Genomic DNA, 23,156 nt, shown 5'->3' on the forward strand with positions numbered 1-23,156 from the left:
GCCCCCAAGTGCAAAGACGCAGAGGTGAAGGAATGCCTGAGCACAGGGGACTGGGGTGGGGGATGGGTGCTGGAAGCAGAGAAGGAAGGGAGATGGGCTGCAGGACAAAAGACCTGAATGCCTCTGGGGACTCTGGCTGGTCCTGCCACTAGAGGGGAAGGCAGGGACAGACCAGTCTCCATGGGGTGACTCTAGGCTCACAGCTTTCTAGGTACCCCCCAAATTCCTCACCATAAAAGAGTCCTCACTTTGAGGGATAACCCCAGGGGAGAAGAGGACCCAGGACACTCCCTGGCCAGGGCAGCTGCCCTTACAACAGCTTGAGACTCAGACCAGTGCCTGAGGCCCAGGGACAGGGGCACAGGTACGCAGGCAAGCCAGAGCGTGGGGCCCATAGCCAAGAGCCTGTCTGCAGGAGGTGGTCGTCAACTCTCTGTTCTTCTACCCCCCAAGGTGGACAGTCTTCTTCTAAAGCAGCAGATAACTCATGTGCCCTGCTCAGTGGCAAAGTGGGGTGTCAGTTACGTGGAGAAGACCATCAGTGGAGAAAAGGGATCAGGACAGGACCTCAGGGCAGGCTATGGGGAAGGCAGGGTCCCAAGCAGACAGCATCTCTGGTCCTTCCCTGATTTGGGGAAGGTCCCATCAGTGGGCCTGAGGTGAGGCCCTCCCAGACTGACCAGACAGAGTGACCAGGGAATGAAGCAGGGGCAGTGGGCAGGGGTGGGAGGGGGGTGCACAGGCCTTCCTAGCTGGCTTCAGGAGGCCATGTGTGCCCTGGTTGCAGCTGGAGGAGGTGTCCGGCCAGAGGAAGGGGCCGGAGCGGAAGGACCTTGTGAGCACACGGGAATCTGGGGACACAGAAAAGTGGCTTTGTCCTGCGGCCGGCAGGAAAGGCCAAGCTGTCCCGAGGGGCCGGCAGAGGAGCGAGCAGCGGTGGGGACAGAGAGGCTTCTGTGATGGGAAGCGCCCAGCTGGCTGGAGCCCACAATCCCCTCGGGGCCCGCCTGGCGCAAGAGAAAGGAGCCCCAGGGCTGCGCCGAGGGACACTCAGCGAAGAGCGCGCGGGGCAGATCTAGGGGAAAGGGGGGTCCCTGGAGGGTTGCTCTCCTCCTTATCCCGGGAGGCCACCTGGGGACAGGTTACCGCCAGCCCCGGGCCCGGCCTCCGGAAGGTGGGCTGGGCGGCCAGAGCCAGCGAGGTCAGGACCGCGGAGGGAGCGGCCGGAGTGGTTGGGCTGGGGAGTCTACGGGGGCGCTCGGGGGTCCCGCCCCCACCCGCAAGCCCGACAGGGAGGCGGACTTGGGGGACCCCGCCCCCTGCCCGCCGGGCGCCTCCGCGCGCCCCCGGCCCCTCTGGGCACGGCGGGAGCGCGCGAGCCACCGGCCTCTCCACCCGAAAATCAAACAGGGGCTGCCGGCTTCTCAGCCAATCAGAGAGGAGACGAGCTAGCCTCGGCCAATGGCCGCCGCGAATGCTAATGAGCGCTGACGCCACGGTGAGGCCCATTCAAAAAGTCGCCGCTATTGTCAGGGCGGGTCGCGCGCCGCCAGGCCCGACGTCGGGCCGCGCGGGGACCGAACCGGGGCGGCCTGAGGCCCGAACGCTGCGGGCGGGCGCCCATGGCCGGAGCCGCCATGGCCGAGCCGGGCGGCGGGCCGCCTCCCGCGCCCGGCACGGAGGGGCTGCCGCGCGCCTTCCTGCAGAGCCTGCGCACGCTCTTCGACATCCTGGACGACCGGCGGCGCGGCCTGGTGCACCTGCGGGAGATCGAGTCCCGCTGGCGGGGCGCCGACGCGCGCGAGCTGCCCCGCGGCGTGCTCGAGGGCCTGCGCCAGGTGGCCCCAGCCAGCGGCTACTTAACCTTCGAGCGCTTCGTGGCTGGCCTGCGCACCGCGCTGCCGAGCGCCGACGGCGACACGCGGGCCCCCGCGCGCGCCCCGGCCCGGGGAGGCTGCTCGGCGCGACCCGGGGGCCAGCCGCCGCCCCCGCGCCTGGTGTTCGCGCCGGCCGACGAGCCGCGGACAGTCCTGGAGAGGAAGCCCCTGCCCCTGGGCGCGCGCCCCCCGCCAGCTGGCCCAGGCGTCGCGAGTCGGAACCTGGAGAAGCCGTGCGGCCTGGCGGAGGCGGCGCCCGGTCCGGCGGAGCCCGAGCGGCCCCAGGGCGCGGCACTGGAGCGGAGCCCGAGCAAGGACACTGGTGAGTGGGGGCGGCCCCTGGGCCCGCCCGGAGCTCCCCGCGGGCGTGTAAACCTGGGTCACCCCGCTGCCTGGAGGAAAAGAAGTTCCTCCGCGCCTCGGGTGCTCGGGGACCCAGCCAAGGAGCTGGTGGGAGCCCCCGCAGACCCCACCAGGAGCCCACTCCAAGCTAAACCCGAGCGGGGAGCCTTTTCGGCCTGAGGGCTCTCCAGCTTAGTATTTGCCCACACCTAGGGACACCCGGGCCCTTGGGCTCGTCTGGTGACTCAGGCAGAGGCAATTCTCACTGGTGTCAAGGGAGGGTCCCCAGACTGTGAAGGGCCTTTGCTGCCTCCTTGGGTCCTTCTCGGTCTAGCAGCTCGGGGAGAGGCCTGGGCGGACCGCCCCCTTGAGACCAGGGCAGGCGGGAGCTGCCAGGCGTGGTGCAGGAGGACCTGGCCCGAGAAAGGGCAGAGAGTGGAGGGTCTCCAGCCGAGTCTTCCAGGCCTGGAGCCTTGGCGCCTCTGACACCTGGGCGGAATCAACCACAGCCCCTGGGGATGGCCCAGCTTCTGGTCCAGTTGGCAGGGACAGGACATGACTGAATGGTCCCCTGTTTATCCCCTTGTTCTGCCCTGGGAACAAGACTGGCATTATTCGGGGGTGGGGGGCGGGGGCGGGGGCGGGGGCGGGCGGGGCGGGGCCCCCTCGGCCTATTCAGCCTGTGCAGGTGCAGGCCTTCCGCTGGGCAGCTGTGGCCGTTTCTGTGCTGCCCACCGCTCTGTCAGCCTTGCTGGACCCCACGCCCAGGCTCAGACATACTCCCCAACCCAGTGACTGCCAGCTGGAGCTGCGGTGGCCCCTGCCTGCCTGTCAAGCTCATCAGACCCTCAGCTGGGGGCTCCTGCATCCAGGCTCCTCGCTGCCCAGCCTCCGCATCCCTCCGGGTGTGAGGGGAAGCGGGCTTCTGGGTGTGCGGCCCTGAGTGCGGGCCCGGTGCCGTCCGCGTGCTTGCGTGCGGTTGGAAATTAGCTGTGGGACTGGGGTTTGCAGCCTCAGGCCTGTCGTCGCACCAGGTCCATCACTGCGGTCCTCTGAGGTCCAGTTCCAGCGTCCACTGTCACCTTTGACCAGCGGAGGCCCAGACGGGGCTCGTGACATACTGTTTGGGTGCAAAACCTGGAGGTCCGAGAACACTTAGCACCCCAGGAAGAGAAAGGTGCCCCACGTTCACAGCCCCCAAGCCCTCCCCGGTGTCCAGGCCCTCCTTCCTTTCCGTGTTGGGGTTCAGCATGCATCGCAGGCTGGCTTGACCTCCGTAGGTACAGGCTGCTAGATCCCGCTTGGTCGGGGTGGGGTGGGATGGGGTCAGGGATGCCTCTGCCTGCTGGGCCTCCAGCCTGCTGTTATCTGGGGGCCCTGGGCTGCCCTGCAAACCTGGTGATGCCGGCCAGCTCGGGTGTCCCGGGGTGCCCCCAGCACCCCTCTGCTGTGTCTTTTCTGCCTGCAGCGCAGCTCGGCAGGTTGGAACATGAATTCAGCCTGCCTGGAGCCGGTCTGCCAGGGCTGGCTGGTTGGAGCTGGTCTGCCCCAGCTGGCTGGTGGCCCACATGGCCACCTGGTGCCAGCCCTCTGGGCGTGTCCCTGTCAGACATGCCTGCCCACTGCCGTGCCAGGCAGGGCATAGGGCTCGGGAGCCCAGGGAGGGCGCCCTCTTCGCCTGCACCCTCTCCCCACTCACGGGCAGCCTTGCTTGCCCTCCCCGTCCTCCAGGGAAGCTGGTGGCCCTCCAGGGGCCCGCCCAGAGAAGCACCTGGCTTTCTGGCCCCACAGCAACTCTGCGGGGGGCTGTGTGTGTGTAGGAGTTTCTGCTGGGGCTCCACTGGTGCAGGTGTGCCGGGGTCAAGCTGCAGTCTCCCTCCTGGGAGAACGCTGGGCTCTGCTGCCTGAGCCCTGCATTCCTCCTGCTTGAACTCCGTGAGTGCTAAGTCGCTTCAGGCGTGTCTGACTCTTTGCAGCCCCATGGACTGTAGCCCGCCGGGCTCCTCTGTCCCTGGAGTTCTCCAGGCAAGAATGCTGGAGTGGGCTGCCATGGCCTCCTCCAGGGGATCTTCCCTACCCAGGAATTGAACCGAGTCTTTTTGTGTCTCTTGCATTGGCTGGAGGGTTCTTAACCACCAGCGCCACCTGGAAAGCCCCAGTCACCCTTAAAGGGCCCCGGGCGGACAAGGAGAGAATTGTGGAGGCCAGAGGTCACCTCGCTGGCTCCGAGGTCAGCAGCCTTTGAGCCCTTGAGGTATGGGCCCTGGGTGTGCAGAGATGAATGAGATGGAGCCCCCTGCCTTCCAGGAGCTCGTACAGGGGGTGCAAGTGCAAACCTGAGCCTCAGTGGCTGCACGGCCATCTGCACGGCAGGTGTGAGGGCTGAGAGAGGACCAGGCTCCAGCCAGGCCCCGGCAGGGTGTGGTCCAGGGAGGCTCTGGATCGCTGAGGATCCCAGAGGCGTGCAGGGCTGGGCACCTGGCTTTGTGCAGCTGGGGTTGGTTGGGGGTGGGTCTGGGATGGATGTTTGGGGGTTTGGGGGAGTCAAGCTCGCCTCATGGGAAGTGAGCCAGGCTCTCACTTCTCTGCTGCAGGAGCAGTGACCTGCAGGGCCCAGGAACTCGGCACGGGGGACGCCCACTGGGGGCCCCGTGCCCGAGGGGAACGGCGGAGGCACACCATCACCAACGGCGTGGACTGCGCCCTGGTGAGTAGGGGCCCAGGGGCTCTACCATCTTGCCTGGGTTTGGACTTGGCCCCCACACGCGTGGTTTCCTGGACCATTCCTCTGCCTGGGAGGGGACCCTGTGGCAGGAACGTCGGCGGTTCTAAACCTCAGTTCCCATCCTGGTTTGAACCCACTTGGGAGCTGGCCCACGGTCAGGTCAAGAAGTCCTTTGGTCAGCCCCTCCCCGGCACCGCACTGGCCCCTACCTGCTTCCCTGGCACATCAGGCTAGCCCACCTGCTGAGAGTGACCACGTGCCATAAAGAGGGGGGAAGATGCCCTTGGGAACCCTGTGTGCAGAGGCCAAGGAAGGCCAAGACTGCCCCCGGTCCCGGGAGGAGGAGCCGGGCTGTGCTCCCCGTGCAGAGGCGCTCAGGCGCTCCTGCCGGTACCGGGCTGTGTGAGTGCAGGTGTGCGGAGCGGGGTGTGCTCAGGGCTGTGAGTGTGGGCCGTTATGAGCTCCAGGCACAGGCAGGTGCAGGCTGTCCTGTCCTGCTGTGTGCAGCATGGCCCGTGCCCGTGTGGCGCCCGCGGGTGACGCCGCGTGTGCCCGCGGGTGACGCGGCCCGTGCCCGTGTGGTGCCCGCGGGTGACGCCGCGTGTGCCCGTGGGTGACGCGGCCCGTGCCCGTGTGGTGCCCGCGGGTGACGCCGCGTGTGCCCGTGGGTGACGCGGCCCGTGCCCATGTGGCGCCCGCGGGTGACGCGGCCCGTGCCCGTGTGGTGCCCGTGGGTGACGCAGCCCGTGCCCGTGTGGTGCCCATGGGTGACGCAGCCCGTGCCCGTGTGTGGCAGCTGAAGCAGATGAGGGAGCTGCAGCAGGAGCGGGAAGTGCTGCTGCAGGGCCTGGAGATGATGGCGCGGGGCCGGGAGTGGTGCCAGCAGCAGCTGCAGCGCCTGCAGGAGCGCCAGCGCCACCTGGGCCAGAGCCGGGCCAGCTCGGTGAGTGACACTGTCCCTGGGCCTGTCTCCACCCCCACCCCTGGGCACAGCTACCCGTCCCCCACAGTGATCCCCTGGCCAGGTGGGCAGAGGACAGTGGGTGCCCCTCTACCCAGAGTGCTGGGCCACCCCTCCCTGCCGTGATCCTCCCTACCTGTGACACTCTTGGGCTCCCCGCCCACAGGGCCGCCCCTGGGGACCCCCCCCCGGGACCCCCCCGGGACCCCCCAGGACCCCCCCGGGACCCCTGGGCCTCCCTGCACCCCCGGGCCGGCCCTGCTCCCTGACCGCCCCTCTGTGCTCTCCTCCAGGACCTCGGGGCTGAGGGCAGCCCCCGCCTGCTGGGGCAGCTGCTGCCTAAGGTGCAGGAGGTGGCCCAGTGCCTGGGGGAGCTGCTGGCCGCGGCCTGTGCTGCCAGGGTGAGTGCCTCCCAGCCCAGCTCGTGCCACCCTCGCCCTCACCCTAGCGGCTGTGCCAGGCCTGCCTGACCGTGCCCTCCTGTAGGCTCTGCCCTCGTCCTCCTCGGGGCCCCCGGGGCCTATGTCACCCTCGGCCCCCAACTGGCAGCAGCAGACCATCCTCATGCTGAAGGAGCAGAACCGGCTCCTGACCCAGGTGGGCGGGGGCGGGGGCGGGGGCTGGGGGGGTGCGGGGGCAGGGGCTGGGGGCAGGATGTGGTCTGGTGCCGGCAGGGGGCTGGCGGCGGTGTGCGGGCGGGGGCTGGGGGTGGGGGGTGTGGATGCTGTCCCGGTGTGAGTGGGGGCTGGAGGCGGGATGCGGTCCCCGGTGCGGGCAGGGGCTGGGGGGGCCTGGCCAGGCCCTGACCGCCCCACCCCCCCCACCAGGAGGTGACCGACAAGAGTGAGCGGATCACACAGCTGGAGCAGGAGAAGTCTGCCCTCATCAAGCAGCTGTTTGAGGCCCGCGCCCTCAGCCAACAGGACGCCGGGCCCCTGGACTCCACCTTCATGTAGCCGGCCCTGGGCACAGATAGAGGACCTTGCCGCCTGGCCAGTCTCTCAGCTCCGGGCGGGGGGGCACTTCCTTGGTCCCCCCTCTGAGGCAGAGGTGCCTGGACACCTGCCTGGACGTCGCCTCCCTCCTCCCTTCTGATCTGGGCTTCGGGGCTGGCAGGGTGGGAGACTCCATCGTGCCAATGCCCAGCCTGGAGCCGCCGCTGCTGTCGGTGGGGAGGGGCGCCGGCCTCAGCAGCTCCGGGCAGGCCCGCTCCGTGTTCTGCTGGCCTGTGCCTCCTCCGCCTGGGGTCTCCAGTCCACGGCCCTGTTCACCCTGCGCTGCTAACTGGCCTTGGAGCCCGCATTTGGGTGTCTTGGGTGGGGCCCGGAGTGGGTGGCCCTGGGGTGGGACACCTCAGACCCAGTGGTGATTGGCCCCGAGTGTCCGTGGGCACGTTTCCTCCCTCAGGACTAGGGGTCCCACCTCAGCCAGGAGTCCAGGGGCTTCTACTGGTGTCCAGTTCCAGGGGAGCCCCGGGGCGCAGTGTTCAGAATTGCTGGATTCCTGCCTGAGCCAGAGCTGGCCTGCTTTCTCTTCCTCGCGGACCTTAGACGCTAGGTGAACGGGCTGGCGGTCACCCCTGCTGGCCCGGACTCCACTGAGCAAACAGTGCCCTTTCTCGGACCTGCCAGGTAACCAGGGCAGCGTAGGGTGCCCTCCGTGGGCAGGGCCCTGTCCTCAGGGTGGTGGTACCCTCTGGTGTGCCCCAGGAAGTCCTGGAGACCCAGCAGCCTTAGCAGCACCCCACCAGATGTGCGCTTCCCAGGGAATGAAGGGGCTGGGTCTGGGTCTGAGGAAGGGGGTCCTGAAGGATTCAAGAGCCTGGCAGCGGGTCCCGCCGGGGTCGTTTGTTGACTGTGCCCCCATGCCCAGCCCGCTCTCGGGGAGACCACCTGCTCAGCTGGCCTACAGCCACCCCAGGAGGGGCTCCGAGCGCACGCAGGGCCCTCCCCTGGAGCTGAGGGCATCCAGACTTTGCAGGCAGGCCATGTGTTCAGGCCTGGACATGCTGGGCACTTACAGAACCGGGCTCTGAGGGCTGACTGTGCATAGCCTCACATGCCTGGGGGTGGCAGTCTGCCCAGAGAGGAGGGGTCCGGAGTGCTGTGCCCGCAGGGCCCAGCTCGGCCTGTGCCAGCTGGAGCCCTCCCCCCACACCAGCAGCCAGTGGAGGGAGGTGGTTGCCTCAGGTCTGGCACTCAGGCTACTTGACCTTGACCTGGGCAGGTTCCCTGGGATGTGAGGCAGAAAGGGAGCTGGACCCAAAGGGCGGCACCAGGTCTCCAGCATCTGAGCCATGGGGTGACTGGACCAGGGCCCACCAGAACTGCCCAGAGGCTGCCCCTCTCCTGGTTCGCCCAGTCGTGCCCCTCTGCCAGCCCTTGAACAGAGCCCCCGCACCAGCTCGGGCCCTGAGCCCCTCACTAGGAGTCCGCTTACTTCCAGAACTGAAAACAGCCCTCCCCAGCTCCGGATCCTCCCTCCGCCCATGCGTGAGTCAGGGCAGGCCGGGCTGTGGGCCGTCCCAGCTCTGGGCCCTCCAAGTGGTGCTCCGGCCCCCGGAGCTCCCTCCCCTGCTCCCCCTGCCCTGCTCCTGCCCAGCCCTGCCTGAGCCTGCAGGGGCCGGGACAGCAGAGGTGGCAGCCTTCGCCCTGAGGGACTCTGCGTCCCTGCTGAGAGCTCGGTGTTCACCCCAGGGGTACCACCAACTGCAGGCGGTCCCTTTAGTTGCAGGGTGACTCGCAGAGAGGCCTTTAGCGATGATGCTGGCCGTCCACGCAGGACGGAAGACGCACCCTCCTTCACTGAAGCCTGCAGTGAGGCTGCCTGCGCTGCCCTGGAGACCCCAAGGGGAGAACTGTGAGTGCCCACAGGCTGGCGAGCCCAGGCGGCTGGCAGGAGCAAAACAGCCTTTCCAGAGCAGCGAGTGTTAGCCACACAGGGGCAGCGACTGGGGCGGGGTAGTCTTGGGGCCTGCCCGTGCCCTGGAGAACGTTTAGCAGCATCTGTCCACTAGATGCCAGCAACACTCAGTGTGACGCCAGTGGGGCGGGGGGAGGGCTTCGCCCCCCTTAGCTGAGCATCTGCCAGAGCGGCGCAGCTCCACCAGGCCTCAAGGATTCCCTGTGGTCTGAGTGCCACGGACAAGGGGCGTCTCCAGTTTAAAACCTGCTCACAAGGGATGGAGCCACTGTGAGAGCTGGGAGGAAACAGATTCTGTGGCCGTTTCAGATGCTGGGACGGTCAGAGAAGATGCTGGTGTTTCGTGTAGCTGGAGAAATAAAGAGATGCTTGAAAACACGAACACGGAACCGTCTATAGTTCTTATTCCATTAAAAGTGTCAACCTTGACTCTATAAAGGTGGCCAATAAAATGAAAAGAATCTAATAGAACTAGAAATTTGAAAGTAAAATTAAAACTTGACTGGGCCTGATGTGGAAAATTTCAGCACAACTGAAAGGAGGCTCAATGAATTGAAACAGAGCTTAGGGAATGATTTGAGGACCATTCAGTTAGAAACTGTAAGAGAAGGGTGTTGAGAGGTGGAGGGCTGTTTGATTAGATTTCCTGAAAGAAAGCATGGGGAGAAGGAACAATATATGAAGTTAGAATGGCTTAAATTTTTCCAGAATCGTCTTAGAATTCCAATCCTTACATCCAGGAATCCCAGTGGATCCCAGGCAAAATGAATTAGGAAAATGGCATTTTCTCTTACAAGATTGTTAAAAGAATCCAGAGACAAAGCCAGTTGCCTTCAAAGGAGATACCACAGTGACATCAAAGTCCAGAGACTGAAAAGCCATCAGTGGCTGAGAGGGTGTCATTACTAGCCTAGAAGCCTGCGCCCACAGATGCTGTCTTTCAGGAGTGAGGGGCAGGGTTCCCCTGGTGATCCAGGGGCCAAGACCACGCTCCCAGTGTGGGGGCCGGCTGCAATCCCTGGTCAGGGGACTAGACCTAGTATGCCACAACGGAGAGATCCCACGTGCAGCAAGGGCGCTATTTTTTAAAGCCCAAAACTTGGTGGCTTATGTACACAGCTCGGTTGCCTTGTCATGTCCGAGTCTTTGCGACCACATGGACTGTATGTAATAGCCTGCTAGGCTCCTCTGTCCATGGGATTCTCCAGGCAAGAGTACTGGAGCGCCATTTCCCCTCCAAGGGAACTTCTTGGCCCAGGGATTGAACCCACGGCCCCTGCGTTGGCAGGTGGGTTCTTTACCACGAAGCAAGCAACACATTCTCTTGCCATTTCTGTGGGTTAGGAACTGCTGGCATTGGCCTGGAACTGCATGAGTCTTTTGGCAGAGGCGGTCCTCAGGACTGCAGTCTTCTGCGATGCTGAGTGACCGGGGAGGACTTGCTCCCGAGACGGCGTGTCCGCACGCTGTCAGCGGGCCTCCCTTTCTCGTCTGCTGTGGCAGTAACCCTAATGAGGATGAGGGTGCTGACCTTTCAGGGAGTGGAGTAGAGCCCAAATGTCACGACTGCGGAAATGGGGGGCGGAGCCGAGGCATTCTCAAGTATAATTGTTCACAAGGTGGGAAAAGACGCCAACTGTATTTATTTCACTAAGTCTGTAAGTTACAATAACTGGGAGAACCAGGTAAGGTAATAGCTAAAGGTATACCGTTCTCAAAAAAAGGGAGGGGCAGGGAAATGAAGGAGAAAAGGGAAAAGAGATTCAAATCTAGAAGAAAAAGTGTAAAAATCAGAAAACATAAGATTGAAGAAATATATTACTGTTCACAGTATATGTGAATAGATTGGTGAGTTATCAGATTGGGTTTTTAGAAATTCAGATATGAGCTGTTTTAAGAGACACACCTGAAATATAATGATACCAAAACAAAAGAGAAAAACCCAAGCAGTTGTATTAATCTAAAACAAAATAGATTTTAAGGCAAGAGATGTTAATAATATTGAAGAGAGTAACAATCTCAAAAAGTTTAATTTACCAAGGAAGACACAGCAACCCTAAACTGTAAACTATAGCTCACAAAGATATGCAGACATCTGACCGAGGAGGGCACACAGCGGATAAGCGTGTGACGAAACGTCCAACACGATCAGCCATTAGGAAAATGCAAGTTGAAACTGCAGGGAGCATGGGTGCGCCCCAACCAGGGAGGCTGGTGTGGAAAGCTGGAAGCGCTGCACGCTGGCGAGAACGTGGGGAAACGGCCGCTCCCTCGTTACTGGCCGGCGTGTGCAGCGACGCACCCACTCCGGAGAATAACTTGGCCACTCCTTTCAAAGCTAGAATCGCCACACGTGACAGCTGATTTCACGTGTCAGCTTGACTTGGGTATGGTTCCCAGTCCTTTGGTTACGACACAGAGGTTGCTGTGAAGGTATGTTTTAGACGTGACTGACTTTTACATCAGTGACCTCTGAGTTAACCAGACTGTCCTCCATAACGTGGGTGGGCCTCGTCCAATCAGTCGAAGGCCTTAAGAGAAAAGACTGCAGTCCCCCAAAAGGAAGGGGGTCTGCCTGCAGGCTGCCTCTGCACGCAGGCTGCTACACCGGGTCTTCCTGGGTTCCAGCCTGCTGACGAGCTTTGCAGACTTCAGACTTGCTGGCTCCCACAACTGCGTGAGCTAGTTCTTTAAAATAAAAATCTGCTTCTCCCCCTCTCCTCTCCCTCCCCAAATATACATTCCTATTGGCTCCCTTTCGTTTCTCCGGGGCACCCTGACTAATACATCGTATGCACAGTGATGGCATTCCTGGGTGTTTTTCCCAGGGGAACAAAGACTTGTTTTCACGCAGGAACATGTACGAGATGACTCACAGCAGCTTCACTGGTCATCGCTCCCAGCTAGACATGGCTCAGATGTCCTTCCTTCTGCAGGTGTCTGTTCGGACACTGGTCCAACCACACCACAGGATGCAAGTCAGCAACGAGAAGGAAGGGACTGCTGGTAACGCAGCAACGTGGGTGAGCCTCGGGGAAGAGATGCCGGGCGGGGAGAACCAAACTCAAAAGGACACGTGACGCGTGACCCACCCCTGTGCCAACCGGGGAACAACAGGGCGGAGCAGGGCGGCTGGGGCGGCGGGAGCTGGCGCAGGGCTCTCTCGGGGACAGCTCAGCTGGGTTTCCTAATTGTCACGGTGGTTACACAGGGCTCCACGCGGGATAAAGCTGCAGAGAGCTGCACACGCACGCCCGTGCAGGTGGAACCAGGGAGATGAAGTGAGCCCCTCGGATTGCACCGCTGTCTCAGCTGCCAGGTCGCGCCTGCCTCTTTGCGACCCCATGAACGGGAGCACGCCAGGCCTCCCCGCCCCTCACTGTTTCCTGGAGTTTGCCCAAGTTCATGTCCACTGAGTCTGTGGTGCCATCCAGCCGTCTCCCCCTCTGCTGCCCTCCTCTCTGTCCTTCTGCTATGGTTCCATATGTTTATATGCACACGTATGAAACACGTACGTATGCTATACATGCATGTACAGCAAGACTCGTCAGAACTGTAAAGAAATGTTAGCAAACTCATCAACACACTGAGAACGTGTCTCTTGACTAGTGACGGTAGGTTTGGACGCTATTGGTAATGGTGATGTAGTGCACAAATCCAGACCAATGCACTCGCCGGAGAACACACAATCTTCTCCAGCACACGAGGAACATTTCTATCTCTTTGTGACCACACGCTGGGCCCAAAACCCAGTCCAACAGATGCCAGAAGGCTGCTGGCAAGCTGGCTACACGATGAAACCGCGATGCAGGCACCTCAGATAGAAGCCCAGGAGCTTCCCCAGTGGTCCAGTGGCTGAGACTCCAGGCTCCCAATTCAGGAGGCCCGCGTTCAATCCCTGGTCAGGGAACTAGGTCCCACGTGCCGCAATGTAGACCCAGTGCAGCCAAATAAATAATTTGTTTTTAAAGCCCAGACTTCTGGGCTTTAAGACACACACACTTCCTCAGAAAAACAAACCCAAAACAAAGCAAAAGCAAAAACAACCAAAAAAAAAAAAGGAAAAAAGGAAAAACATGAAAAAAGAAATTTAAAAAAACCCACCCATATCCAAGCAATTCCTGTGTCAGATAAGAAATGGCAATGAAACTGGGAAAAAATAAAGAGACAAATCAGCATGCAGCAAGAGCAGAGACCAGAGGGAAACGTGCACTGTCAGACAGTCACATTAGGAGAGAAGAAACGTGCACAGACAGTCAGTCACACTGCTGCTGCTAAGTCATTCAGTCGTGTCTGACTCTGTGCGACCCCATAGACGGCAGCCCACCAGGCTCCGCTGTCCCTGGGATTCTCCAGGCAAGAACACTGGAGTGGGTTGCCATTTCCTTCTCCAGTGCATGAAAGTGAAAAGTGAAAGTGAAGTCGCTCAGTCGTGTCCGACCCTCAGCGACCCCATGGACTGCAGCCCACCAGGCTCCTCCGTCCACGGGATTTTCCAGGCAAGAGCACTGGAGTGGGGTGCCACTGCCTTTTCCAACATTCACATTAGGAGAGAAGAAACGTGCACACACAGTCAGACACTCACATTAGGAGAGAAGAAAGGCGTGTAAAGCATGAATTAAGCATTGAACTTCAGTTTCTGGAAGAAGCAAGAGCCGATACAAAGAATACGGAAGAAACTGTGGCAGGTCAGTTTCCAAGACATTTTTACTGAGTGCATATACGCGCCTGACAGGGCTTCCCAGGTAGCACTAGCGGTAAAGAGCCCGTCGGCCACTGCAGAGGCCCAACAGACGCGCGTCTGACCCCCGGGTGGGGAAGATGCCCTGGAGGAGAGCATGGCAACCCACCACAGTATTCTTGCCTGGAGAATCCCATGGACAGAGGAGCCTGGTGGCTAATGGGGTCACAGAGTCGGGCATGACTGAAGCGACTTAGCACACACGTGCATGGACCTGACCCCTCTCTCGATGCTGGGTAACAGCTGCTGCTGCTGAGTCGCTTCAGTCGTGTCCGACTCTGTGTGACCCCATAGACGGCAGCCCACCAGGCTCCCCCGTCCCTGGGATTCTCCAGGCAAGAACACTGGAGTGGGTTGCCATTCTGAGTATAAATAATAATGATTAGAGCAGGAATTCTTGAAATAGAAAACAAACATCCAAGGACCTCCCTGGCAGTCTCGGGGTCAAGACTTGGTGCTCCAGTGTGGGTTTGCCTCCTGGCTGGGGAACCGCGCTCTCACACGCATTATATGAAACATCGACAAAGGGGCAAAAACTTGACTGAGAAAACTCACAAAGTGCAGAAACATCTGGCTGGATTAGTGAAGAATAAAAGACATAAAACAAACAAAACGTTGTTAGGAATTAAAAAAAAAACACAGAAATAACAACAAATGCCGCAGAAATAAAGCAGACAGTTACAGGAAATTTTAAACAAGATCACACGAATCCACTAGCCGTGGATAAACACCTCATGGCACCAAAAGGCGCAAAGGATAGAGCGGAAAACGGACACGTCGGACTAGTCAAGAGCTTCCGTGATTTCACCGCAAAGAGCTCACGGCCAGAGTGTACATAAAAGCCGTGCAAATTAGCAAGGAAAAGACAACCATCCCCGGAAACTGAACTAAAGATTCAAACGGATGTTTCACGGAACTCAGGAAAGACTCGGCTTCTCTAGTAACTGATGAAACAGCACGAAAAGCTCAAAGAGGTTTCTTTCTCACCAGCGTCTCAAAAACCCGAGAGTTGCAGGGGGGCTTCCCTGGAGAGACCTGGTGGCTGAATGCTTACGAATCCGCCCTGCAATGCTGGGGACGTAGGTTTGATCCCTGGTCTGGGAACAAAGACCCCTCCTGCCTTGGGGCAACTAAGCACATGGACGGCAGCTCCTGAAGCCCGCTCGCTTCAACCAGAGTCCATGAGCCACAATGGAAGACCCCCATGACCGTGACGGTCTCACATGCTGCAACTGAGATCCGACGCAGCCAAATAAACAGTGTTTTTTAAAAAATCCAAGAGTTGCAGAATACCAACCAAAACAGTGGCGTGTGCCCTTGAGATCACCAGGTGGCGCCACCTTGCTGTAAACCGGGCGTGTTGGCGGGTGACGTTGAAAGCACGTGCGCTCTGGTCCCCGGCCCCTAAGCTCTTCCCCAGGGAAAGGCTCCTGTGCAAATGTGTGTAGCAGCAATCTTAGTGAAAGCAGCCTGACGCCAGGACCACGAACACACTCAGTATGAAATGTGAGGTTTGCAACACTCGTACCCGAGGACAGCGCTTCACGCGTTAGTGCTAGGAATCTCAAAGCTCCAAAGGCAGCGGAAGAAGCTAACTCCAGAAGAGCATTCCAGCACATCAACAACAACAAAAAAAAAAAAACAGGAAAAACAGCACAATAGATTATTTAGAGATGCGTCGAGGGGCGGCAAGCTATAAACAAAAGCAAGGGAATCACCAGTACAAAGGTCGGGGCAGGTCAGGCGGTCAGGGCTCTGTGACCGCCAGCCACCCCCGAACAGGACTCCTCCAGAGGCCCGGGGGCTGCACCTGCCGTGTGCCTGCGTCGCCTTGCGAGGCACCCCTCCCCGGACAGGCAGCGGGTCCTCCCCGCACAGCGCTGTTGCTCACTGTGCACAGTCTGGGGCGCCTGGTCTTTAGAAGGGTCCCGGCAAACATCCGCTGAGTGACTTCTCGAGCACAGTGAGTGGCGAGGAGTTTCAGCCATAGGATGTGGTGGCATCCCACGAGGAGATGGAGGCAGGGGCAGTGGAGGCCTTGACCTCTGGGACCCCCTCCCTGGGAGGTCTGGGTCCTACGAGGGGGGCGGGTTGCAGGCCCTCCCCCATGGCCTCTCCTGGCACCTCTCTGCAGCCACATTCCTCTGCCTGGAGCCAGGGCCAAGCATGTGGAGAACATCTGGAGCCCCACCTCCGCCGGGGTTCCCGGAGGAGGCCGGAGCCGCCTCCCGCCCGGTAGGCCCATGCCAGGGCCTCCCTGTCGCCTGCCCCCCAGCCCGCCTTCCAGAGTCCAGTGGTCGTGGTTGAAGGAAGTCTCTGGGCCAAGAGGCGGTCCCGCCCGCCCCTGTGGGGGAGAATTCACTCCCGTTCCCGTCGCCTTGGCTGTTCCATGCCCCACTTCTTCCCATCGGCTCTTCCCAGGCTGGTCTGGGCCCTTGGCATGAACACGGGGGCCAGGCCTGCGTCCCCGCAGCCCCCTCCACTCGGGCCTCGAGGGCTGGGGGGGCCAGGGCAGGCTGGCACACCAGTGTCTGCCAGGCTCCCTCTGGGCCGCCTTTGTCTCTTCCTTTTCAGCCTGAACTGCCAGCCTCTCCCTCCTCTGAACCTTCCGGGGTGGAAGAAGAAAGGGCCTGGGGTGGGAGGGGTGGGGGGAGCTGGCGGGAATCCGGGGCCTGGAGCCCTGAGCCAGCCGCACCCAGTGACTCTCTGCTGGCCCCAGCCAGGAAGGTTTGGGGAGGCCAAGCGAGGGCCCGGGGCTCCCACCCTTCCCGCCGGGTCCTGAGCTGGAAACAAGGCTGCATTGCTGGGCCTGAGACACCAGACCCTCAGCCTGGGCAGCCGGCCCAGTGAGCCTGATTGTCCCGTCCGGTTCCAGCCGGCTGTGCCACTGCCCAGACCCTGTGCCCATCAAAGGCTGTCCTTCTGGGTCCTCTCCCCGCCCACCCCTGTTGCTGGCACTCCGGGGTGGTCTTGCCACATAGTTCTCTGCTGTGGGAATTCCCATTTTGCGCAAAGTGGGGGTGGCCCTTGGCCGGAGTAAGGAGTGATTCTTGGCCAGGGTGGCACACAGAGTGGCATAGGGATTCAAGGCACAGCAACCAGACGTGTCGTGGGCGCAGGGGCAGAGCTGGGGCTTCGGCCAGTTGAGCACCTGTCCACCCCAGTGTGCCCACTGGCCGGCCTGCAGCCCCTCTCCCCCTCCCCCCAGCGGGATGAGGCCTCCTGTGTAGAGGCCCCTCCTCCCAGTCCAGGCTTCTGGGCCCCTGGGCGAGGGCCCTGCGCTGGGTGGGATCAGTGGCGGGGCCCCGGGCCCCTGAGCAGGGCCCCCTGTCTCCGTGGGACTGTGGGCCCCCTGCTCTGCTCTCTGCCTGCACCCTTACCAGTCTCCTTGGAACCGTGTGAAGTAGGTCTGGCTTCCCTCTGCTTGGCCCTCAACTCTCAGCTCTCAGCACCTCCAGGGCAGGCAGACCCCGCCTGGGCCAGCACAGCGTGCTGGGGCTTGACTGGCACGGTGCCCTGCCATGAGCCCAGGACTGAGTGGGCACCGCAGGCAGGTTGGTCCTCCCCTACAGGGACCCAGCCGAAAGCCCACGTGGTTCCTGTAGCTGGTAGTGCCTCCTCCTTCAGGATCAGGCCAGGGGAGAGCCGGCTCTCCAGAAGCACGACCCTCCAAACAAGCGTGCCCAAGAGGACCCCAGGCCAAGCCCGGAGAGGGCAGGGCGTTCTCTGGGTCCTGCTGGAGTGCCCAGCGGCCCAGCGTAGCTGGCAGGCTCTTAGAGGTGGGGGGGGGGGTCCGGTCAGGAGGGATGACTCTAGGGCAGAGCAGACAGGAAGGGGAAAGGGGGCAGCGAGCAGGGTTCCTGGGCTGCGGCCGGGGCGCCGAGAGGGGCGGCGCGGGTGACTCAGCAACCGAGACTCACCTGCGCTCTGGGCGGGCTGGAGGTGGGCGGGCCGTCCCGCCGTGGGCGTGGCCTCCGCTGACCGCTCCCCGCCCCGGGTGCCAACCCCACGGTTCCCCGACCTCGCTCAGCCTCCCGGCTCCCCGCCGCCGCGCCGTGCACGCCAGGCCCGCCTGCGCACCCATGGCCGGGAAGGCGCTGTCGCTGCTGCCGCCGCTGCTGCTGGCCGCCGCCGGCCTCGCCGGCCTCCTGCTGCTGTGCGTCCCCACCCGCGACATCCGGGAGCCGCCCGCCCTCAAGGTGCACGCTCGAGCTCCCGGGCAGCCCGGCGCAGTCTGCGGAGGCTCGGACCGAGCCGGGCCCGGCTGCGCCCGCGTGCCAGCCGGGACTCCGGGCGCTCCTCAGCCGTCCCGGCGGGGTGGGGTCCGGGCCCCTCAGCAGCGCTCCGGCCCCGGCCCAGGGCGCTGCAGCGGCGCTTCCGGGGGACGCGGTGCCGGGGGACGCGGTGCCGGAGGCCGAAGTGCCAAGATCTCTGCTCGCTGCCCCCGCGGCGGAGCCGTCTCGGAGCGGCCAACGGGGAGTCTCTCCGCACCCCCAAGGCGCCCAGGACGTGGCCGGGCCCGCGCCCCCAGCACACTCGGCCTCCCTCGGGGTTTGGCCCAGATGGGGTGCGACAGGCGCTGGGCCAAGGGACCCCTCCCCAACCTCGCCGCTGGCTCTCACGGTGCGGGGGCAGCCCTGGCCGGTCCTAAAAAAAAGTTGGAACGGACTGGGCCTGATTCCCCACCCGCCCCCGCCAGCCTGGACCTCCGGGAGCCTGGGCTCCGTTAACCCTCTACTGTGCTGAGGGCCAGTCTGGTGCCCGGGGGGGACCGCGGGTGCTTGGGCGCCAGGCGACGGGAATGCAGATGCAGGATGAAGGCGCTGTTGCCAGGGGAGGCCCCCGGCTGGGGCGGGGCGGGGCGGGCGATGGCGGCTCTGCTCCTGGAGTTCCAGGGACCCCAGCAGGCTCCCCTTGCTGGAATGCAGGCCCCGGGGGCAGGTGCGGGGAAAGTGGCTCTGGCAAGCTGGGTGCTGGCATCTTCCAACCTGCAGGAAAGGCCCCTGTGGCGTTCCAGCAGCTCTGCAGGACAGTGCCCCCCTGGCCCTGCCCTTGAGGCCCAGGGACAGGGCCTCTGCTCATTGGCCAGTGGTCAGCCTTGGTCCTGGCTTCCCTGGGGCTTCTATTTCACATCCTCAGCTGGGGCAGAGGTCAGAGAGATGGGATGGAGGGCGGGAAGGAAGGGCCAGTCTGAGGGGCTCTTGCTGCAGCCTGAGGACCTCAGGCCCCCGGCCAGGGCTCCCAGGGTGGCCCCCGACCCCTGACTCTGACCACACCCCTCAGGAGGCTCCTGCAGTCAGCGGGGGTGCGGCCGATGGCCCTCCACCTCCACCCCATCTCTGCCCGCCAAGCTGTGTCCCCGCGGTTGTCCTCAGCCTTCTCAGAGCCTCAGAACTTCATTCTGAAGCTTCCAGTCTGGACACAGGGTCGGGCAGGGTGGGCCAGATAGCTGAGAGAGCCACAGGGCATGGCTTCTCGCCCCGCCCCACCCCTGAGGCTGACCCCGCCCCACCCTGAGGCTGGCCCCGCCCACCCTGAGGCTGACCCCGCCCCACCCGCAGTATGGCATCGTCCTGGACGCAGGCTCTTCCCACACGGCCATGTTCATCTACAAGTGGCCAGCGGACAAAGAGAACGACACAGGGATCGTGGGCCAGCACAGCTCCTGCGCCGTGCGAGGTAAGAGTCCCCTGAGTGCTGGACGCCCCCGACCTACATGCCCACTCACTGTGGGGCCTCGGGAGCCCTCCCTGGTCTCAGCTTCTGCAGACTCGAGCCAGCAGACCCCTCTGCTTGGCACCAGGGGGCCACTCTGGGCAGGAGCTGCAGGAGCCCCCCCAGAGGGAGGCTGCGTCCCTGGGCCTCAGAAGGGCTGTGGACAGTTCCTAGAAAAGAAGCCCCAGGGAACATCTGGAAGGTTTGGGCCTTGCCTGGCCCAAGATTGGCTCTACATCCCAGGCAGAGCAGGAGGGGTCCCGAGGAGCTGGTGGGCACACCCAGGCAGGCCCCTGGGGAGGCCGGGCTGGGTGGGCACCCTCAGTGCTTTGTCCGAGCACCTGTGTGCATACCCGCTGGGCAGGTGGCAGCTCGCAGACCGTGGGTGGCCACAGGCAGCCCTTTTATCTCTGAGCCGGCGTCTCTGATCATTTAAGCTGGGAGATTTGGTCTAAGCAGCTGCCTGGCTTGGGAGCACAAACGCCCCCAGTCCTGCCGGCCTGTGGACCACCTAGAGGTGCCCACCAGGCCCCTCCTGCTGCTCCCTCCAGGTGGGGGCATCTCTAGCTATGCTGACAACCCCTCTGGAGCCGGGCAGAGCCTTGTGGAATGCCTGAACCAGGCACTTCGGGATGTGCCTGAGGAGAGACACGCGAGCACGCCACTCTACCTGGGAGCCACAGCGGGCATGCGCCTGCTCAAGTGAGTGTCCTGCCCTGTCCGCTGACCTCCTGGCCCTGGGGACCACAGCATCCTGAGCCCGGGGTGGGCCCTGCACACCCCCCGCTGCAGCCCGGGGCTGGGGCCCCTCAGCTGGCTGGGCAGGCGCTGAGCAGCCCAGGAGCAGGATCACAGCCACCTGGGGAGGACTCTGAAGCCCTCCCTGTTCACAGCCTGACCAGTCCAGAGGCTTCAGCCAGCGTGCTCGCTGCTGTGACACAGACGCTGACCCAGTACCCTTTTGACTTCCGCGGTGCCCGCATCCTCTCAGGCCAGGATGAGGGCGTGTTTGGCTGGGTGACCGCCAACTACTTGCTGGAAAACTTCATCAAGGTGGGCCCGGCGGCCAGCCCGATGAGCCGGGGGTGTGGGCACCCACCCACTGGCTGACCCCAACCTCTACTTCCCACAGTACGGCTGGGTGGGCCGGTGGTTCCGGCCAAGGAAGGGGACGCTGGGGGCCATGGACCTGGGGGGCGCCTCCACACAGATCACCTTCGAGACGGCCAGCCCCGCAGAGGATCCGGCCAATGAGGTTCAGCTCCGGCTCTACGGCCAGCGGTACCGAGTGTATACTCACAGCTTCCTCTGCTACGGCCGGGACCAGGTCCTGCGAAGGCTGCTAGCCAGTGCGCTCCAGGTATCCTCTACTGAGCTGCCCTGGAAGTAGGGCTCAGGGAAGATGGGGTCCAAGGGCCCAGAGCAGAGCCTGAAGGGTGGCCAGAGCGGGCTTCTCCAGGAACCGAAGTCGTGCTTGGATCAGCTGGAAGGACAGGTGGGCGAGAGTCCAGCATGAGCAAAGACCCGAGGCTGGGGGTGGACCTGGTGAGTAAGGAGGGCTGGGGCCAGCTCTCAGAGAACCTGGACTGCCTGGCCAAGCGCTTTGGGTTTTGTCCAGCAAGCGACGGGGAGCCATGGATAGCTCATGCGTTCAGAAGAAACTCTGTCCTCTGAGGAGGCCCTCCCAGGGTCCTAGGGCGGAGGTGGCTGGTAACACTCGGAGCGGGACTGACGCGCACCCTTGTCATTCCCCAGACCCACGGCTCCCACCCCTGCTGGCCGCAGGGCTATTCCACTCACGTGATGCTCCGGGAAGTCTTCGAGTCACCCTGCACCGCCGCCCAGCGGCCCCGGGCCTTCAACGGGAGCACCAGGGTCAGCCTGGCGGGCAGCAGCGACCCCACCCTCTGCCGCGGCCTCGTCTCCCAGCTCTTTAACGCCTCCTTCTGCCGCTTCTCCAGATGCTCCTTCAGTGGCGTCTTCCAGCCCCCTGTGGCCGGGAAGTTTATCGTGAGTCCAGAGGACAGGAAGGGGGGGGGCGTGCCCTGAGGTGCCTGGGGTCTGGTCACAGTGTGACTGTACCCATGTTTCAGGCCTTCTCTGCTTTCTTCTACATGATGGACTTCCTGAGAACGGTGATGGGGCTGCCTGTAGCAACTCTGCAGCAGCTAGAGGTGGCTGTGGTCACCGTCTGCAACCAGACATGGAGTGAGGTGAGGCCTGCGCCCCCATTCCACCAGGGCTGTGCGGGGTGGGGCTGGGTTTCTGCCAGCCAGCCCCAGGCCTCCCGATCTTTCCTTTGCTCTGTGAGTAGAGGGGTGTGGGGATACACTGCCAATCAGACTTGAAAAGTGGCCAGGCTACAGCCAGGAGCCCAGCAGTCAGATGAGATGGGACTGAAGAAGCCTCTCTGAAGCCTGACCCTAGATCCAGGATCTGCAGGTGGAGGGGACAGGCAGTGCAAAGGCCCCGGGGCAGCAGGGAGTGTGGAGTGGACAGGGCCGGGAAGAGTGTGGCTGGGAGAGCGTGGGAGAGAGCAGACGACCCGGGGAGAAGTAGGAGGACCCGGGGAGGCTCAGCAGGAAGAACAGGCAGGGCTTGGGGGAGTCAGGAGTGGAAAACAGCTGCGCTGGTCCCAGGTGGAGTAAGATGGAGGGGTCTGGGCCCGCGGAGGAGGGGGTGATTCCTGAGAAACCCTGGCGTGTCTGTGAGGCTCCTCCTGCCCTCTCTGTGCCTAGTCCCGAGCAGACTTGGGGAGGTGCGGAAGTGGGCTCTGGAGGCAAGCCCAGGGCCCGGGGCCAAGCCGGGAGCTCCTGCTCCCCTGATCTTTCCAAGCCCACTGCAGCCCCCCTCTCTGGGGGCCACGCCGCTGTCCCCTGGCCCGCAACCTCACAGGCACCCCGCGGCTGCCATCCAGAGGTCACGCTGCTCCTCCCCAGGGGAGGGCCCCGCCCACTTCTTTCTGGGACCCGCAGCCCCGCGCTGCGTTTCTGTGTCTGGTGGGGCAGAGACCTCCGGGTGGTCGCTGGCCCTAGAGTCTCCCACGTGCATTCCAGCTGCAGGCTCGGGCGCCGGACCACCGGGCCCGCCTGCCCGACTACTGTGCGGGGGCGATGTTCGTGCAGCAGCTGCTGAGCCGCGGATACGGCTTCGACGAGCGCTCTTTCGGAGGCGTGACCTTCCAGAAGAAGGTGGGAACCCGGGAGCAGAGGGGCGGGGCCGCCCGGGCCGGGGTGCGGAGGGGCAGGGCCGCCCTGGCTGCGCAGAAGCTCAGCCTGCACCTGTGGCCCGCAGGCCGGGGACACTGCGGTCGGCTGGGCACTTGGCTACATGCTGAACCTGACCAACCTGATCCCCGCTGACCCTCCTGGGCTGCGCAAAGGCACGGACTTCAGCTCCTGGGTCGTCCTCCTCCTGCTCTTCGCCGCCATGCTCCTGGCCGCGTTTGCCCTCCTGCTGTACCAGGCGCGCGCCACCAAGTCGGCGCGCACCATCTAGGGGTCCCCAGTGCCAAGCCTCCCCATCTCTATATCCCCGCATCCCTCCCCGACCCCGCCACCAACATCTCTGTCCCTAATGCAGCGCAGGATCAAGACTCAGTGCCCACGCCGACGTCTGGCTGGGACGGGCAAAGGGAAGGGAACCCAGCCCCACCCCCCAACTCCAGCCTTGGTCTCACCTCCAGGCCTCCTGCTCCCCCTCTTACTGAGGGTGGGGGTCCTCAGCCTGTGAAAGCAGAGTTGGGTCTCCGGGAGTGGAGTTCTGAGGGCCCCCTCCCACCCCAGGATTGGGTATTGGGGGGGGTCATGGTCACAGCCCAGGGCCTATTGGCACACATTTTTTAACATTGAATAAAAGGATTTTCGTAGAGCA

The 23,156-nt window shown here is 63.0% G+C and overlaps 2 protein-coding genes and 2 long non-coding RNA genes across 6 annotated transcripts; 2 read left to right on the forward strand and 2 right to left on the reverse strand.

The window, feature by feature from the left end:
• Nucleotides 1,569–9,209, forward strand: SAPCD2 (suppressor APC domain containing 2). 3 transcript variants are annotated; one of them, XR_001918907.1, is made up of 7 exons: nucleotides 1,623–2,199; nucleotides 4,814–4,926; nucleotides 5,741–5,887; nucleotides 6,199–6,306; nucleotides 6,392–6,502; nucleotides 6,733–8,764; nucleotides 9,137–9,209. XR_001918907.1 is itself a non-coding variant. In XM_018056269.1 (6 exons), the coding sequence occupies exons 1-6, from the start codon at nucleotides 1,623–1,625 to the stop codon at nucleotides 6,859–6,861; spliced, it is 1,185 nt and encodes a 394-aa protein (XP_017911758.1). In that variant the 5' UTR covers nucleotides 1,569–1,622; the 3' UTR covers nucleotides 6,862–9,209. The 3 variants fall into 3 exon arrangements, 1 of the variants encoding a protein (XP_017911758.1); XR_001918906.1 differs by having other exon boundaries at nucleotides 6,733–7,536; nucleotides 8,633–9,209; XM_018056269.1 differs by having other exon boundaries at nucleotides 1,569–2,199; nucleotides 6,733–9,209.
• On the reverse strand, nucleotides 15,218–16,986 carry LOC108637189. The gene is made up of 2 exons (XR_001918909.1): nucleotides 16,949–16,986; nucleotides 15,218–16,198 (listed from the first exon to the last, which is right to left on the reverse strand). It is a non-coding gene; the product is annotated as an uncharacterized LOC108637189 (long non-coding RNA).
• On the forward strand, nucleotides 16,205–23,156 carry ENTPD2 (ectonucleoside triphosphate diphosphohydrolase 2). The gene is made up of 9 exons (XM_018056270.1): nucleotides 16,205–17,767; nucleotides 19,130–19,247; nucleotides 19,835–19,985; nucleotides 20,177–20,336; nucleotides 20,416–20,643; nucleotides 21,039–21,293; nucleotides 21,377–21,496; nucleotides 22,340–22,474; nucleotides 22,578–23,156. Exons 1-9 carry the CDS (start codon nucleotides 17,375–17,377, stop codon nucleotides 22,779–22,781), a joined length of 1,764 nt encoding a protein of 587 aa, XP_017911759.1. The 5' UTR covers nucleotides 16,205–17,374; the 3' UTR covers nucleotides 22,782–23,156.
• LOC108637188 lies at nucleotides 18,249–20,669 on the reverse strand. The gene is made up of 2 exons (XR_001918908.1): nucleotides 20,584–20,669; nucleotides 18,249–18,556 (listed from the first exon to the last, which is right to left on the reverse strand). It is a non-coding gene; the product is annotated as an uncharacterized LOC108637188 (long non-coding RNA).

Source organism: Capra hircus, chromosome 11 (assembly GCF_001704415.2).
Source record: "Capra hircus breed San Clemente chromosome 11, ASM170441v1, whole genome shotgun sequence".
Classification (NCBI taxonomy): Eukaryota; Metazoa; Chordata; class Mammalia; order Artiodactyla; family Bovidae; genus Capra; species Capra hircus.